Raw genomic sequence first — 17,012 nt, 5'->3', positions numbered from 1 at the left:
AACCATCTGCCCGAACTGAAGAAAATGATACTTACTCTCTGCTGGAGCAAAAAAGATATCTGCAAGGCCGCAGACCACACACTGCCAAAGATGTCACAGCTGAAAATAAGGTGATCCGCCGTCTCCACCGCACCGCACCCTCCACACACAACTTATAATCGTTGTGGAGGATCATAAATTTATAATACATGATTTAGTTAACTTTAAGCTTCGCTAAAAAAAAAGTAAACTTTCAGCTGATGTTATATATGCTCAACATTTACGTCATTTTTCTTCATTATCAAATCTTCACTTTTCTTTTATTTCTATATTTTTTTTTTCCTTTAACATTCACATTTATTAGATTATCAAAATAATAGTTAATGTTGTATTTAACTTTAAAAATAATAAAGAAATATAAAGAGATTATTTTACAAAGTCGCGCGTTAAAAGGAAAGGAAAGAGTATGGCTAGGTCATGAGCACTATTTATAAACATGAAATGAACACTTATATTATTTAAACATCAAAATACAATACCATATATGAGATATATATTTTATTTTAGAAAATGTTGTGTACACCACTTGAGGGTATATGAACCCTAAAAGAAAGTAATATGGTGGATATGCTAGTTTGATGAAATGACAGGAGAAGAGAAATAAAAAAAAATCTTAATGCATGTTTTGGTCCCTTAACTTATTTTCGGATTTTATTTTGGTCCCCTAACTATAAAGTGTCTCAATTTGGTTCCTTATGTCTTTTGCCGTTACCTCTTTTGGTCGTATCCGTTACATTTTAACTGTTTGATCTATTTTTCAAATAGAAACCGTTGGATCATGTAGGTTTATTGTAGCCTACGGTGAATGATTAACACCTGATTTTTTTGAAGCAAAAATATATAAAAAAAATTCATTTTCAAAATTAAAAAAATTGTTTTTTTTTTTTTACGAAATTTATTTTTAAAAATTAAAATTTTTCAGAATTTTGTAGAAATTTTTTTTAAAAAAATCTCACCTTTTTTTTGTAAATTTCGTAATTTTTTTTTTTTTTTCATATTTTATAAAAATCTGATTTTTTTTATATATTTTCCAGAATTTTGTAGAAAAAATTAAAAAAAAACTTTTTATAACCTTTTTAAATTCAGAATTCTGGATTTTTTAAATTAAAATATTTTCAAGAATTTTGTAGAAAAATTTGAATCCAGATTTTTAAAAATTAAATATTTTTCAGAATTTTGTAGAAAAAAATTAAAATTAAATATTTTTAAAAAATCTGACCTTTTTTTGAAATTTCGTAAATTTTTTTTTCTTTCAAATTTTTAAATATTGGAAAAGATTTTATAAAAATTCTGGAATATTTTTTTTTTCTAATTCTAAAATCTGAATTTTTGATATATTTTTCCAAATTAAAATATTTTCCAGAATTTTGTAGGAAAAAATAAAAAAAAAACCCTTTTTTTTTTCGAAAAAAAATCCGACCTTTTTAAAAATTTAGTAATTTTTTTTTTCAATTTTTTTAATTTTGAAAATGATTTTATAAAAAATCTGGAATATTTTTTTCTTCATATTTTATAAAAAATATGATTTTTTTTTTAGTAAATAGTCAATTTCCCCCCTGAAATTAACAAAACTTCAATTACCCGCTCCATCAAATTTTTATGTTAACTGTTTACGGTTATGATCAAATACTCCCCCTGAAATTTTGCACTTATGTGCAAAATGCCCTCTAAACTTGAACATTTATATATTTTTTTTATCCTTGACTCAAGATATTAAAGGCAAACAATTAACAATTATTGATCATATAAATCTTTATGGAATGTATGTTTATGCAGCTATTGGTTATATAAATCTTTATGGAAGGTATGTTACTCTCATGTGTTTTAAATATATACATATATAAAAGATTTTTTTTACACAAGTTGGTAATTATGTAGATTATGCAGCCATAAAGTACACAAGTCTTTGATAATTGTGTGTCCATAAAGAAAATTCATAGGTTAATATCTGCAGAATTTGGAAATTAATTAATGATATAATTTTTATAATGCAGGAAATGTCATATCTATTAGCTGCAGCATGTTAAATAGATTATGTCATAGACCTTCTACATGAAGCCGGTATATCACATTGTACTACAAAGTTATGTGATAGATATCAATTTTCTGTTGTTATGACATTCTTGTCTTGGTGTATTTCAACAGCTTGATATCTTTTTAATGTTTGGTTTTTAGTTTTACCTTCTTTGTAAAAAATTTCTCTTGCTCCTTGTTGATAAATAAATATGAATGAAAAGGCTGCACATGACAAAACCATAATTTCTTTGGCATATATTCATTCATTTTCTTGTGAATAGAACTTTTATGACAATAGGTACAATATACTACTTGAAGAACTAAATGTATAATTTTTGGTAAGAAAAAAAATCTATATTTTTAAGTTTAGGGGCATTTTGCACATACATGCAAAATTTCAGGGAGGTATTTGATCCTAACCGTAAACAGTTAACAGAAAAATTTGACGGAGGGGTAAGTTGATTAACGTTATGCAATTTCAGGGGGGTAATTGAAGTTTTGTTAGTTTCAAGGGGGTAATTGACGAAACTGACAATTTCAGGGGGGAAATTGACTATTTACTCGAATTTTTTTATATATTTTTGGCTTCAAAAAAATCAGGTGTTAATCATTCATCGTAGGCTACAATAAAGCTATATGATCCAACGGTTTCTATTTGAAAAATAGATTAAATATTTAAAATGTAACGGATAGGACCAAAAGAGTAACGACAAAAGATATAAGGGACCAAATTGAGTCACTTTATAGTTAAGGGACCAAAATAAAATCCAAAAATAAGTTAAGGGACCAAAACATGTACTAAGCCAAAAAAAAAAAAGTAAGTGTTAAATAAAAGTAGAAAAATAAAAGATGTTTCTTTTGTGGTGGCAGGAGGTTTGAACTCCGACTTTGTATATATTATATATTGTCTCTATTAATTGAACTAAACTCACGAGGATAAAATAAAATATGTCTAACTATCATTATTTTTTTATTTTTATCTCTTTTATATTTTATCTTTTACAATTTTTATACAACCACAATCAAACTTTATCCCACTAAATAAGATCGGTTACATAAATCAAATTACGCTATCATAAACCTTTAACCTTATTTAGGTCAAACTCATTGAAACCCTAAGATAGCATATTCAACATCAAATTCTGATGTAAAAGAACCATTTCTCAAAATGATATACAAGTGGTTCAATGGAGTAACAAGGTATATATATAACTCACCCCTTGTTTACTCCTTGTTTACTGTCTTTACACTATACAGTCAATAATGTATATATAACTCACCCCGTTGTCTCCGGAGAAATAAAATATTAATTGTCCAAACTTTGCAGTGTTTACGTGTTTTGACTATTCAGAAAAGAAGAATTTTATGATAGAATTGAAAAAAATGGAATTGTTGAAGTGTCACTTTCCTATATATACTCTCTAACTCAACTTATAGCCAGAAACCTCATCTCTCCTTCTCTCTCCTTTCCATTTTTTTTGTGTTTATTTATGCACCACATCTCTCTCTCACTCTCTCTCAAGAAAAAAAAAAACTCTCTCTCTCTATATATATATCACTCTCTCTCTTCATGAGTCTTTGAAGGATGTTTGTTTTATGAAGCTCATGATAAAGGGTATTGTTTTTTTTTTTTTTCATTATTAGTAGTAAACCCTTCTTTTCAAAAAAAAAAGTTAGACCTATAATTTCATCATCACTTTGCTCATGATAAGATATTTTTATTTTTTTGACCAAAGTACCTCTTTACAATTATTCATCTTAATTAAGATATATTCTATCTTCTTGTTTTTCTTTCTTTATTGCTTAATTTTCTTTAAAGGGTTACCAAAAATATAATTTTTTTTAAGGGTTTTCTTTTACTATATAGTTCTAGAGGAATAAATAAACAAACATCCTCAACTTGATTGTCCTATGTTTATGTTTTGTTTAATATTTTAGTTCTAAATTCTCCTTTGTTTTTTTCAGGTTGAAATTAATCATTTCTAAAAATAACACACACAAAAATGCCACAGAATCAGATTCCTGATCTTTCACTTCAAATTTCTCTACCAAACAGTTCTCAAACATCAATTTGCACAACAAATGAAGTTGATGATTTAGATTCATCTTTTGATATATGGAAAAATATTAATGATGCTATTACTCATGAAGGTTTCAAATCTCATAGTGATGGTTTTTCATCTTCAATAAGAAATAGTACTCTACAAAAAACTGATACAGAACTTTCATTATCAAATTCCAAAACAAAAACAACTACTTTTTCTGAAGCTGAGAGTGTTTGGAAGAGAAAAAACTTTGTTAGATTAAGACCCTTCAATGGAATCCCTCTTTATAGTGATAACAATCCTTCTATAATAGAGAAAGATTCAAACTCTTCTCTATATCCTTCTTGTTCTGCTAGTTCTTCAACTTTTTCAAGGTTTAATGGGATAACTATAGAGAGTTTAAGACCTCAAAAGTTTCAATACATGAATCATCAGCATCATCTTCTACAGAATCAACAACAGCAGAAGGTGAATCAGTTTGGAAATTCTGAGTTTGGAAATGGATTTGTGAGGTCAAGAATGATGATGCCAAGGCAACAAAGTAATAAGAGGAACATGAGGGCTCCAAGAATGCGGTGGACTAGCTCGCTTCATAATCGATTTGTTCACGCCGTTGAGCTTCTCGGCGGCCATGAAAGTATATCTCTTCTCTTATTGAATCTCTCCCTTTTAATATGAGTATAGATCATCGGCACCAGTATAATAGGATTGTCGGTTTGTATGTTTAGATTGACAGTGAATTTGACAAAATCTCAGAGATAAAACCCTCAAATAAAGTTTTTAAAAGAAATTGGATAACTTACTCTGATTCTATCAATCTCACTGTCAATCTAAACCTACACTTTATCGATCTGAGTGTCGTTGGATCTGAGTGTGAATACTATACTATACATCTATATCTATATAAAGTAAATTTTTGAACTCTCATGTATTTTTCTTTTGAATTTTGGATGGTAGGAGCTACTCCTAAATCAGTTTTGGAGCTAATGGATGTGAAAGATCTAACACTAGCTCATGTCAAGAGTCATTTACAGGTATATAACTAATTCTTTTCTTACCCTATTTTTCTTCACATATAAAACAAAATTATAAACACACACTCTCTCTTTATGTGTGACTGAAGTGGGATTGTCCAAAGTCTACTCTATCTTCTAAGAGGCACAAGAGCCAAGGCATGCAGTGATTGAATGAGTGAGATGAATAGTTGAATCTGTTTGTTTTGATGCACAGAACCAGACAAGTTCTACTTTTCATGAGAGAGAGAAAAAAGTTAGAAAAAGAAAGTAAGAAAAGTAGCCATCATTTCTCAATAATAGAACCAATTACTTACCTTACCAAACATATCAACCTTATTGTTATTATTTAATTAAACAAACCCCTAGAGGAAAAAGAAGCATCTGATTTCATTTTTTTTTTGAAGGAAGCATCTGATTTCATTATTTTATTATTCTTTGTTTTTCTTTTTATATTTGATTTTTGGAGATAATCGATGAACATATAAAACTCTGACATCTTGAGAGTGAAAGCGATATAAAACGTGATGTGATATGTTGTTGATATGATATGGAGAAAATCGATGAACATCCAAAACTCTTTGACATCTTGAGAGTGAAAGGGATACATAACATGATATGATATGTTGTTGATATGATAGAAAGAGAAATATTGAAATAAAATGATGTGTTGAATGAGTAAAGAAGAATTAGAGGCGTACATATATCATTATTCTTGATTTTTTCAATACACAAATTCATTTTTTTAAAACCTAGATCTCTCAGTTGGAAAAAAAATCTCACGGCGACACTCTGGATTGGATCTCAGTCATTGAGTTAAGGTCAAGGTCGATAGATTCACATTACACCTTAACAAAATAATCGCTACCATTGATTTAAGATCAGACGACTGAAATTGATAGCCGTAGATACTAACTGCAAAATTTTCTCATTTATTATTATAATCTTAATTGTCCTTCTTTTGGCTTCTGCAGATGTATAGAACTGTTAAAAACACTGACAAGCCAGCAGCTTCTTCAGGTATATAATTCATATTGAAATTACCAAGTTACTTTAATAGTATTTTACCTAATACCTAATGTAATTTATACTTATTAATTCCTTGATCTTTGTTCCAAATTTTGAAGTCCACTTTACTTAATTCCTGTGAAGATTCCTCTCACAAACCTTTATGACTCACTGTATTAATCCATCCATATTTAAACAAATTTTTCTTTATATATATAAAGTTAATTATTAAAATGTACAAACTATGTGAACATTTATTTCCATTTCAAATTTGTCTATAATACTATGATTTTTTTTAATGATTATATATAATGAAATGTAACAGATGGAGATGAGAATTTCATGTCCCTAACACAACCTCATGATCAAAATAAGAACTATAATGCATCTCTAGAACATGATATTGGCTACACTTCCAACACTCTATGGGCTAATTCTTCTTCAAGGTACCATTTTTTTAATTTCTTGGTTTAATATTTTTGAATATTTGAGAAATTATATTAATATATATATGCATGAATGCATGGTTAATCCATTCTTTTGTGAAACACAAAAGTGCTTTCTTTCTGACAACTTTAGCTTTTTTCATACAATTTCACCAATTCTGCTTTTTTAAGATCAAAGTAGCTAGTCCTCATATGTGTGATACCCCTTTTTGGTACAAGTTCTTTAAATGTACAAAAAGGTAAAATAAAAATTATTAACCTAGATGAATTCTTAGTGGTTTTGTGCAAATAAACATATGTTATGAAAAGAGAAAAATATAAAAGGACCTAACTTTGATTAACTTACTCGATTTTAGCACAACAGATTTTCCTCTCTATAATGACTTGTTTCCTTTTTTACTTTATTTAGTCATCTATCATTGAAAAACTTAATAACTAAAATATTTATTTTATTATACTCTATACCGTTACAAAGTACATGTACAATTGAAGGGAGTCATTTTTTTTCCTGTGAAATAGTACCTTTTGTATTTTAGCTTTGTGAAAGATTAATGCTTTGGTACTATAGTTTTTCAAATTTTGAGTCAACCTAATGGGACAAAAGAGGGTAGATTTTAGGTAAAAAAAAAACTCGTACAATGATTACTAACCACTAAAATAAAATTAATAAGATCATTTAGAAAAAAATTATGTAGTGTCTTAATATCTAGTTTAACTAAAGGTGTTAATTAAAATTTGTAATAAAATTTATAGACATGACTTGATAATTTATTTTAAGGCAAAATATAATTTTTACAAAATGTACAACAACTATAAAAATAAATTATGAAATGGATGAGATGCTTCACACAAACAATATACTAATTTGAAATTATTTGAAAAATGTAGCACAAAACACGTTGATGCAATAAACCAATACCAAGATCTGTTTTGATCTGGTTCAAACTTATCTCTCGAGATTACAAAGTTAAAACTCTTATCATTGAACGGACACATCACATGGAACATCAATTATTCAAATAATCAAAATCTATTACATTGCATTACATTGATCTAAAACATGTACCTTGGTCTTTGTGATTACAATATGGATAAAAGCACCACCAAAATACATTATGGATAATATACCATAAGATATCCCATTTTTTGGAAATAACATTAAAGACATGAGTGTTGGAGTATAAAGTATCACACAGATTCACACTTTTATAGGTTCCCTAAATCCTAGTAATAATGTTGATTAATAATTGAGTTGGCTTAATGTCAGTTTTGACTATCACATGCAAATAAAATGTACTCAGTCTTCACATTATTTTTCTGCAATAGGGTTCCTTGCAAGTCAGAAAGACAGGTAGTAATCTTCAATTTACTGTCTCTTTTTCGTACACCTTTATTACTAGCTAGTGTGTGTTTTCATAAATTCAAATTAGTACAGAAAATAAAAGATAAAATAGATGTGGAGTAAAGATTATTTAGGCCTAGGTAGAGAAAAATTTTAAAATGAAAATTTATTTTCAACTGCATGTCAAAAAACAGTGAGATATTCATTGATATATTTTTAATACTTTTTTTTTTATTATTAACTGAAATTTATGAGTCAATTTATTGAGTTAATATGAATAGTTTTTAAAATATTAGGAGAGCATAACTATATATTTCAAATTTTGTTTAAAATATTATAAAGCCATCATTGGGTTAGAATGTGTTTTTTTAAAGATATAAGAGTTAATCTTGATTATATTATTAGGGGTAGTTTTTAAATCTGGATTTAAAAAATAAGAGAGTAATAATTCACTTTGATTCATCAATTCTATACCTACCTATTGTTTTAAAATATGTTCATATATAGGTCCAGTTGTATTGGATTTGACTTGTTGAACTTGACCGAATTCTTGATTTAAGGCTAAAATCTAACCTAACTATGGTCTTTGGACAAAGACTCAGCCAACTCAACTCAACATCTATATAAATGAAAATGCATAAATTTTTATCTTACATAATTAAGAAATAAATTTTTAAAGGTAAAATGCAACACTAAGAGATGGTTTATTAATTGGTCAATCTAACAAGGATCTCTCATAAATAGTTTAAAGATGGGATTTTCCCATTTTTAGTAGTAACTAAATCTTATAATAATAAATTATAAAAAAGAATATTTTATTAAAACTTATCAAAAATAAAAGGGTTCACCATTGAATCATATTCATATTAGACAACCTTTACTAATATGCATTTCTAAATATAGATTAATTAAGGTATCACTTTCTTAAAAGGATTAAGGTAACATACTTGTTAGTCATCATCTTGACCCTTTTTGAGTTTTGTGCTTTTACACAGAAACAATGTTAATAAAATCATGTTGCTAAAAAAATTAAGATAACATATGAATATATGGTTTGTCTAATATAAACTTTCTAAAAATAGACCTTTATAATTTTTATCAAATACTCCATTCGTTTCTAAATATAAGCAAAATTGATTTTTTAGATTCATTCGTTTAATAATGAATGTGATTTATAATCACATTCATTATTAAACGAATGAATCTAAAAAATCAATTTTGTTTATATTTAAAAACGGAGGGAGTAGTAAATTTCAAAACAATATATTCATATTTCTTTTATAAAAAAAAACAATAAAAGAAAGAAATATGATATTAGAGATTGATGAAAGAAAAAGAATTGATAAACCAGTACACACTTTCTTCTGCATACATTCCAAAAACCAACTCACACTCTCCCCCCGCCTACTCGACCTACAAATATCATTCAACCACATTTAAGATTGATAAGAGCGACAAAACATAGATACATACACGGATACCAGATACAATATAGATACTGACACGTCGACACCACTAATAATTGAAAAAAATCATATAATTTAAGAGATGCTTAATTTGAGAAGTGTCCGTGCTTATAGGATAAGTGTGATTGTAGTGGCCAGACTCTGAAGTTTTTGTGTAGAAGCTAAGTTAGAATATGTGTGTCTAAAATGGATCATGATACATATATTAGACTCAACTTAATCACTTAAAGCCGATGTAGACATTCAAAGATTTACATATTAATCTGATAGTAAAATAAAGATTAAAGTGCACTTTCCTCTCTAACTTTCAAAAACTTGCAATTTTAACCCCTTAAGTACAAAAACTACAATTTTGGCCCCCTAAGATTTAACTCCTTTGCAACTTTGATCCTTTTTGCCAATTTTGACCGGTCAATGTCTACGTGGCATGCCACATGCGTAATTAATGAATTAAAAAAACCATATAATCATTTTTTAAATTAAATAAATGAAAAAAGAAATTAAAAAATTAAAAAAATGATTATATTGTTTTTTATATTTTTTTTATCCTGATTATATGTAATTAATTTTTATGCCGATTTTTTATTTTTTTAATTTCATTTTTCATTTATTTAATTTAAAAAATGATTATATGGTTTTTTTTATTTTTTTTAATTCATTAATTACACACGTAGGCATTAATCGGTCAAAATTGACAAAAAAGATCAAAGTTGCAAAGGGGCTAAATCTTAAGGGATCAAAATGTAGTTTTTGTACTTAGAGGTTCAAAATTGCAAGTTTTTGAAAGTTAGAGGTGGGAAATTGCACTTTAGCCTAAAATAAAAGCACACGTTAGACTTTGTTTGAGAGTTTGGAGGGGAGGGGAGGGTTTTGGAAAAAAGGAAGGAGCAAGTGGAAGAAATAGAAGACATTGGAAGGAGATGACTTTGAAGGTTAATTTTTTACTCATAATAAAAAATCCCCCTCATTTGGGGGAACTCAAAAATTGTATTGGGGGAGGGTTTTGGGGGGTTATGGATGGTTTATATGAATTTTTCAAATTCAATCTATGTTGTTATAATATTCTTAAAATTAAAAGTATATTAATCATAAGTATTAGTTTATCATTCTCTAAAAAATTGTTCTTTCAAAAAATGTGAATTTTTTGTCTATTTTTCAATATATTTCCAACCCCCCAAAGCTCTCTCCTCCCTTCCCCACCAAACTCCCAAACAAAGCCTTATTTTATATTTTAATATACCGAATTTAAATTTAAAAAGTCTGATTTTGATCAAACTACTACTGATGACCACTGCGTAAATGCTTTAAAATATTCACCATAGGGAAACGTGGTCCATTAATAATATAGGCTTGGAGTCTATTTTCAAGATTGAACCTTTATGTTGTTTAAAAAACAAACAAAATTCAACATTTATGCTCTCTACAAATTTCATCTCCTCTAGGAATGGCATTGGGAACAATGCATCCACTCCTAAGTGACCAAATTGCCCAAACAAGTGTCATATAGGCATATATTCCTCCCTTTTTACCTCTCTCAATTTGTTAACCATCTAAACTGAACAAATAGATCATACAGGTTAAGGGTGACAAAAGAACCCGCACATGTGGATATATGTGGATAAAATTTGCCATAAATATGTGTTGGATATCTTGATAGATATTCATAGATAAAATAAACAGATATTTTTATCTATTCGTTATTTAATGGATACAGACGTAGATTTGATGGTATCTGACGGAACATGCATGAATATCATACAATCCGCGCCAATGCATATCCATTTACATCTCTAGTATAGACATAGTTATGACCACTACTCCCATATTTAGAAATCAACAACTCCTTCCGAAGGATTCATATTATCAGTCAGCAAATGACACTTCCACTTTGCTAACATTCTATGTTACTCTTGCTATAAAATTTATTGTTACTAAAAATGGTAGGAGGTTTAGTCTATTTTTAGGCAATTATAATCGAACAAGACTAACTTATTCATGGTGGTCTTTAATATTTTGGATGTTGTATGTGAACTAAAATATAATATAATGTCCTATTGTTTATTTGAATAATTTTATTTTATGTGTTTCTGCTTCAAAATCATTAATAACTCGTTTATATTCAAGGTTCTTTAAAAATTAGTTTTGATAGAAATTAGAGAAAACTATTAAATATATACTTTGTGAGATAGTAGATTACAAATAAAATTTTAAAAACTTCAATTTGAAAAAATATCTTTCAGTTGTAGATGCAGCAATAACATGGATAGTTAATAGTATTTTTTAAGTCCTACATGTATTAGGGAAATAATTGAGGTTAAACAGCTATTTTAGTCTTTAAATATGTTAAGTAGTACCATTATAGTCCTCAAATGTATTGAGATCAGAAACCATCCACGAATGTGTCTTCTACTAGTAATTTCATGGATCAAACTCACAAGCAAAATACAAATATGTTTTTGTAACTTGCATATATTTAAAGATTATCATCACTCAAGGATCAAAATGATTATTTACTCAATAATTAAATATCAAATTACTAAGCGAGATGAGTTATATTGAGAAAAATTCAAGTTCCACATAGACCAAATAGGACTTCTGATAAGAGTGTCTAACATGGCACCCCTCATCTTACAAGTCGGTTTTGTAAGGTTGAGTTATGCACAATTTAAAAATTTAATATGGTATTAGAGCATATCAATTGTGTCACCCACCATTTACATGCACACTTTAAACCCATTGGCGTTGGACGTGAAGAGATGTATTGGAAAAAACCATTAGAACTTGCACACATTAGACATGATTAGGCTCACCAATAAACTCATTACAAAATAAAATAAGAAATTATAGTGCTCAGTAAACATATTAGAATGCACATAGTTGTTTGTTTTCCGTAATTGCAACTCATATAGTAGAATGATGTATGTACATTTGATAGGGTGAGAGAAGTGGGGTCTCTAAAGCTCATTACATATTGAATCTTTCATAATACAAAGATATCCAACTAAACATAGGTGTTCCTTGAAAATTAGGACTCACCGCCCTAAATATGATTAGGGTCGCCACTAAACTCAGTACTACATGAAAGAAGAAATTACAGTGCTTAGTAAAGATATTAGAATAAGCTAATATAGAATACACATAGTTGTTTGTTTTCCATCAGTACAACTCATATGGTAAAATGATGTATATATATGGAGTCTTGCTAACCATTGCCCTCAGGGCAATGGTTAAGGAAGTCAAAAGTAGCATGTTTGCATTGGTTTTAACAATATTTTAACTTTTAAAATATTAAATTTATCACTTTTTATCATTTTCCTATATTTCTATTTTTATCCCCTTATCCAATGCCCCAAGGACAATGGTTAGCATTCTCCATATATATTTGATATGTTGAAACGCGAGTTTAAATCTGCAAATTCTCACATCTCTATACTTTGTATGCGTTTGAGTTTCGTTGTTAAGCTCTTTGAAAAAAAAAAGAGAAGAAAATAAAAGATATGTTTCAAATATAAATGATTGCATTTTTGGTATGTATCTAGGAATTAGTTTATGTGTTTGTTCTTTGTGTGTAATATAAACCTCTCAAAAATAGTCTAAAGATGATCTTTACCAGTTTTAATAAAAAAATGAATTTTATAAATAATTAAAAAATAAAGAATAATTTTTATATTAAACTTTAACAAAAATGGTAGGGTCCATTTTGAAGAGTCCATATTAGACAACCCCTTATTTTCTCTAAGTGGTTTAAGAATCATAGAAAAATGTGTTTGTAAAAAAGGCTGATATCCACATTCTGAATTTATTCATTGCTGAATTTTTTTTATATACAAGAGATACCAAACTCATCCTAATGAGTATAACTAATACTAACAAATTCGTACTACTTTGCATGAAGCTCTAACTGTTTCCAACTGGCTACTGTTTTCCTTGTATATGTATGCTTGTAATCTTTCTTTGATGCTCTCTCTACATATGGGTTTGAACTTGTATTGCTATTATACATACTATAGGCCAAATACAACTTCTAGGATTTTAAGTTTGATATTTTTAACAAGTTAGTTTTTTAATTATATTTGTGACAAGTTAGTTTTCTATAGCTAAACTTTGATATGTTCAATAATGGTAGACTTTCAAGACTATATTGGAGAACATGCATGTCAATTTTTAGCTCTTTTCATCTGTCAAATACAATCTTCAAGTTATATATGCAGCAGATTCACATTATGACGCAGAACGGAAGATAGGGATAGCAAGCGCTAAACTTAAAAGATAAATAGACAGGTTGCAAGCGACAAATCTATTAAATAGGGGTTTTCGGAATCCGCTAGAATTGAGAGAAAATCTCGAATAATTTTATTGAATGAATAAGTGGCTCTTAGGCTGCATAATAGCAAAAGAAATAACAAACTCGTGGGCCGAAATAAAACAAAACGAAAAAATATGATAAAGTTCTAGAAATTGCTAAAATATTAAAAGGCGGACACCGGATGTAAAATCTGCACCATTACAGACTGAACCTTTCTTGCGCGCACTTCGTCCTCGATTCATGCTGCTAGCTAGCTTGTCTACATCACATTACCTCTAGCCCATACTCATCATTCATTATTGTTCTCATTTCACTCCAATGGAATTGAATTCTCACATTAATTAACTATATTATTCTTTTGGTTATGCACCAGCAATCATAAGTTCAAGGAAAGTGGTTCAAGCTTATAAATATCATTTTTATGTTTGCTACAAGCTTATAAAAGTCATTCTCATATGTTATTTATCTGTCACACAAATTGGTAGCATTACTTTTATAGAAGAAGATATTAGAAGTTACATATGACAATGACATATGATATGATGGGTCACTTTTGTTAACATGATCTTTGTTCCCTGATATTAATGACTGGCAGTAATGGAACATGGACACAAGGTAGTTCTGGAGATCATTTTGAGGAGCTTAGCACACAAGAAATCCTATCAACTCACCACATTGGAAAGCTTCCTCAGGTTTAAACCCTAATCCTCACTTATATTCTATACTAAATAATAGCTAGGAAACTTAATTACTTTGTCAAATAAATGCATGCCTTCAAAAATAAAAACATATGGAACTTTTAAAAAAGATAATTTCAAATTTGGACATTTGAGATTTACTTGGTACAACATATTAATAATAGGGTTAAATATATTTTTGGTCTCTATAAATATGTCAACTTTTCATTTTAGTCCCTCAAAAATTTTCCTTCAACTTTTAGCCCCTATAAAATTTTCAATCTTCACTTTTGGTCCCTCTTTTAAAGTAAACTCATATGTAGAATTCATATTTTTTAATAAAATTTTCCAGAAAAATTTAAAATATTACAAGAATCACTCCAAAAAAAATTTAGAATTTTTTAACAAAACATGAATTTAATATGAATATTTATATGTTTTATGGTTAAAAATTCATATTTAATTTGTGTTTTGTTAAAAAATTCTAATTTTTTTAGAATATTATACATATTTCTGCGCAATTTCATTAAAAAATACAAAAATTAAATTAAAATAGGGACTAAAAGTAGTGATTGAAAAATTTATAAGGACTAAAAGTTGAAGGAAAATTTTAGAGGGACTAAAACGAAAAGTTGACATATTTATAGGGACCAAAAACATATTTAACCCTTAATAATATAAAGCAATTGAGTTCCTCATCAAAGTTACAGTTTCGATTCTCCCTGATATCAATTTAACTGAGTTAGTATAATCTATACACAAGAAAAAAAAATATAGCAAGTCAGTTCATGTTATATAGAGCAAGTCACTTATGTTCATCATTAGACCAAGATCATGTTAGAGATATAGGCTCCACATAAATTAATCCTTAGAGTGATCTAATATGGACCTTAAAATCAGTTTAAAGTGAACCTTTATTATTTTTAGTAAATTTAGAAATGGGGAAATGATGTAATATTTTATTAAAAATGACAAGGTCTAACTTTAGAATGCACCCGTAACATACATCGTTCACTCGAAATTTGATTCCTGGTGATTACTTATTTGAAGAAATAATGATTTTTCGATAAAAAATATATCGTATCATATATGATATTTGTATTTTGATGTTCACGAAATGCCACAACTGCTTTACTTATGCAGGGAAGCAACTGTATACAATCAAGAAGTTCCAAGGATCAAAACATAGACTGTCCAAATCCAAACTTGGAGTTCACATTAGGGAGATAAAATTAATTTTAGTTATTTACATGATTCATGGATCTCTCTACTAGCCATAGAAAAAAAAAAAAAATAGTGCACAGATATATATAAATAGCTAGTTAGGTAATGCTTTTGTGAAGACGAAGATGTCACTTTCCACACATCCAAGAAACTTTGTATATGCTTTTTTTAGCCAAAGATTATTAAGTGGTGATATATAAAGTTTTATTGTTAAAAGTAAAAGTTGAAAAAAGAAGGAATCAAATGTATTATAAAGCTTTTGTTAATTGTGTCCTTTATTTTACATTTTTCTTCATTTTCCCTAAGTTCCTACTGATTTGTCCATATATGTGAACTTTTGTGGCTCATGATCTTCATTAAGACCGTTGATCGTTCGGTTCAGGAAATAAAACTACATTGAACCCGGCTAAAACTTTACGATAGTTTGGTAATCGAATTGTTAATGGTTTGTTCTGAACTGAACGAAACCGATATATAGGTCAACGTATTGGTCTTGTGTTTTCGAACTGAATTTGATTTATAAAAAAAATCAAATTGTACTTTTTTTTAATTGAATTTATTATTTGTGAATCAAACTGTAACAAATTGGTATTATTAAACTAACAAATAGGATTGTTGAAGAAAAACAAAAAAATCAAACCAAATAAAGCCCTAGGTCTGTTTATAAATATGAAAAACTGAATTAATCTACTGACCTAAAAGAACTGCATTGTAATAGATAGTTCTCGAACTGAACTTAACCAAACTAATTTAATTCAGATCGTGAACTGTTAGTAACATTTCATTTTTAGTGCAATTCAGCTCGATTTAACAATTGAGTTCGATTTTTTTGTTTTTTTTAATAGCCATATTCCTAAAATCGGTTATGCATGCTTGATGGTTTGTGTATGAAAATCTGTATGCATCAATATTTTTAATGGAAGACATGTTTGATGTACGAACATACGTTGATGTCGGATATTAACATGACACCGACAATTATAATTACATTTAATTAACCAATTTTTTTCAAATTGTTGGTATTGATGTGATTGTGTGAATGTTTCATAGATGAAAACATGAAATCTTGTGTGTGTATTATTCTATTCCTAATTGATTAATTTACGCTTGACTTGTGCACAAGGGAAATCTAGAAAGCAGTGATGGGTGGGTGTGAAAGATATGAAGAATATATTTGTTTGATAAGTAAAACAACAACTTTTGACAAAATCATTCATGTGAAAAGCAGATATTAATTGTGCTTAAAATGTCAAGATATATATGGTTTGAAATTATCCACGCTGCCTTAGACAGTGATTAGCATGTTGATGTTGTAATTGTGGGTTGCATAATGCCCTACTAATAATAATTGATACCTTTTAGTTGATTTAAGATATGCTTATTCCATTGACTAGATGTTTGATGGAAAAATCAGTTCCAACAGCTGTAAC

The 17,012-nt window shown here is 28.4% G+C and overlaps 1 protein-coding gene across 1 annotated transcript; it reads left to right on the top strand.

Annotated features, from left to right (window-relative positions):
- The first annotated feature begins 3,509 nt into the window (after positions 1-3,509).
- On the top strand, positions 3,510-15,848 carry LOC25496643 (probable transcription factor KAN4). The gene is made up of 7 exons (XM_013597277.2): positions 3,510-3,670; positions 4,021-4,737; positions 5,058-5,134; positions 6,088-6,133; positions 6,447-6,567; positions 14,277-14,373; positions 15,502-15,848. Exons 2-7 carry the CDS (start codon positions 4,059-4,061, stop codon positions 15,586-15,588), a joined length of 1,107 nt encoding a protein of 368 aa, XP_013452731.1. The 5' UTR covers positions 3,510-3,670; positions 4,021-4,058; the 3' UTR covers positions 15,589-15,848.
- Positions 15,849-17,012: the final 1,164 nt, after the last annotated feature.

This window comes from Medicago truncatula, chromosome 6, assembly GCF_003473485.1.
Source record: "Medicago truncatula cultivar Jemalong A17 chromosome 6, MtrunA17r5.0-ANR, whole genome shotgun sequence".
Taxonomy (NCBI): domain Eukaryota; kingdom Viridiplantae; phylum Streptophyta; class Magnoliopsida; order Fabales; family Fabaceae; genus Medicago; species Medicago truncatula.
This window is presented reverse-complemented; position numbering and strand designations above follow the sequence as displayed.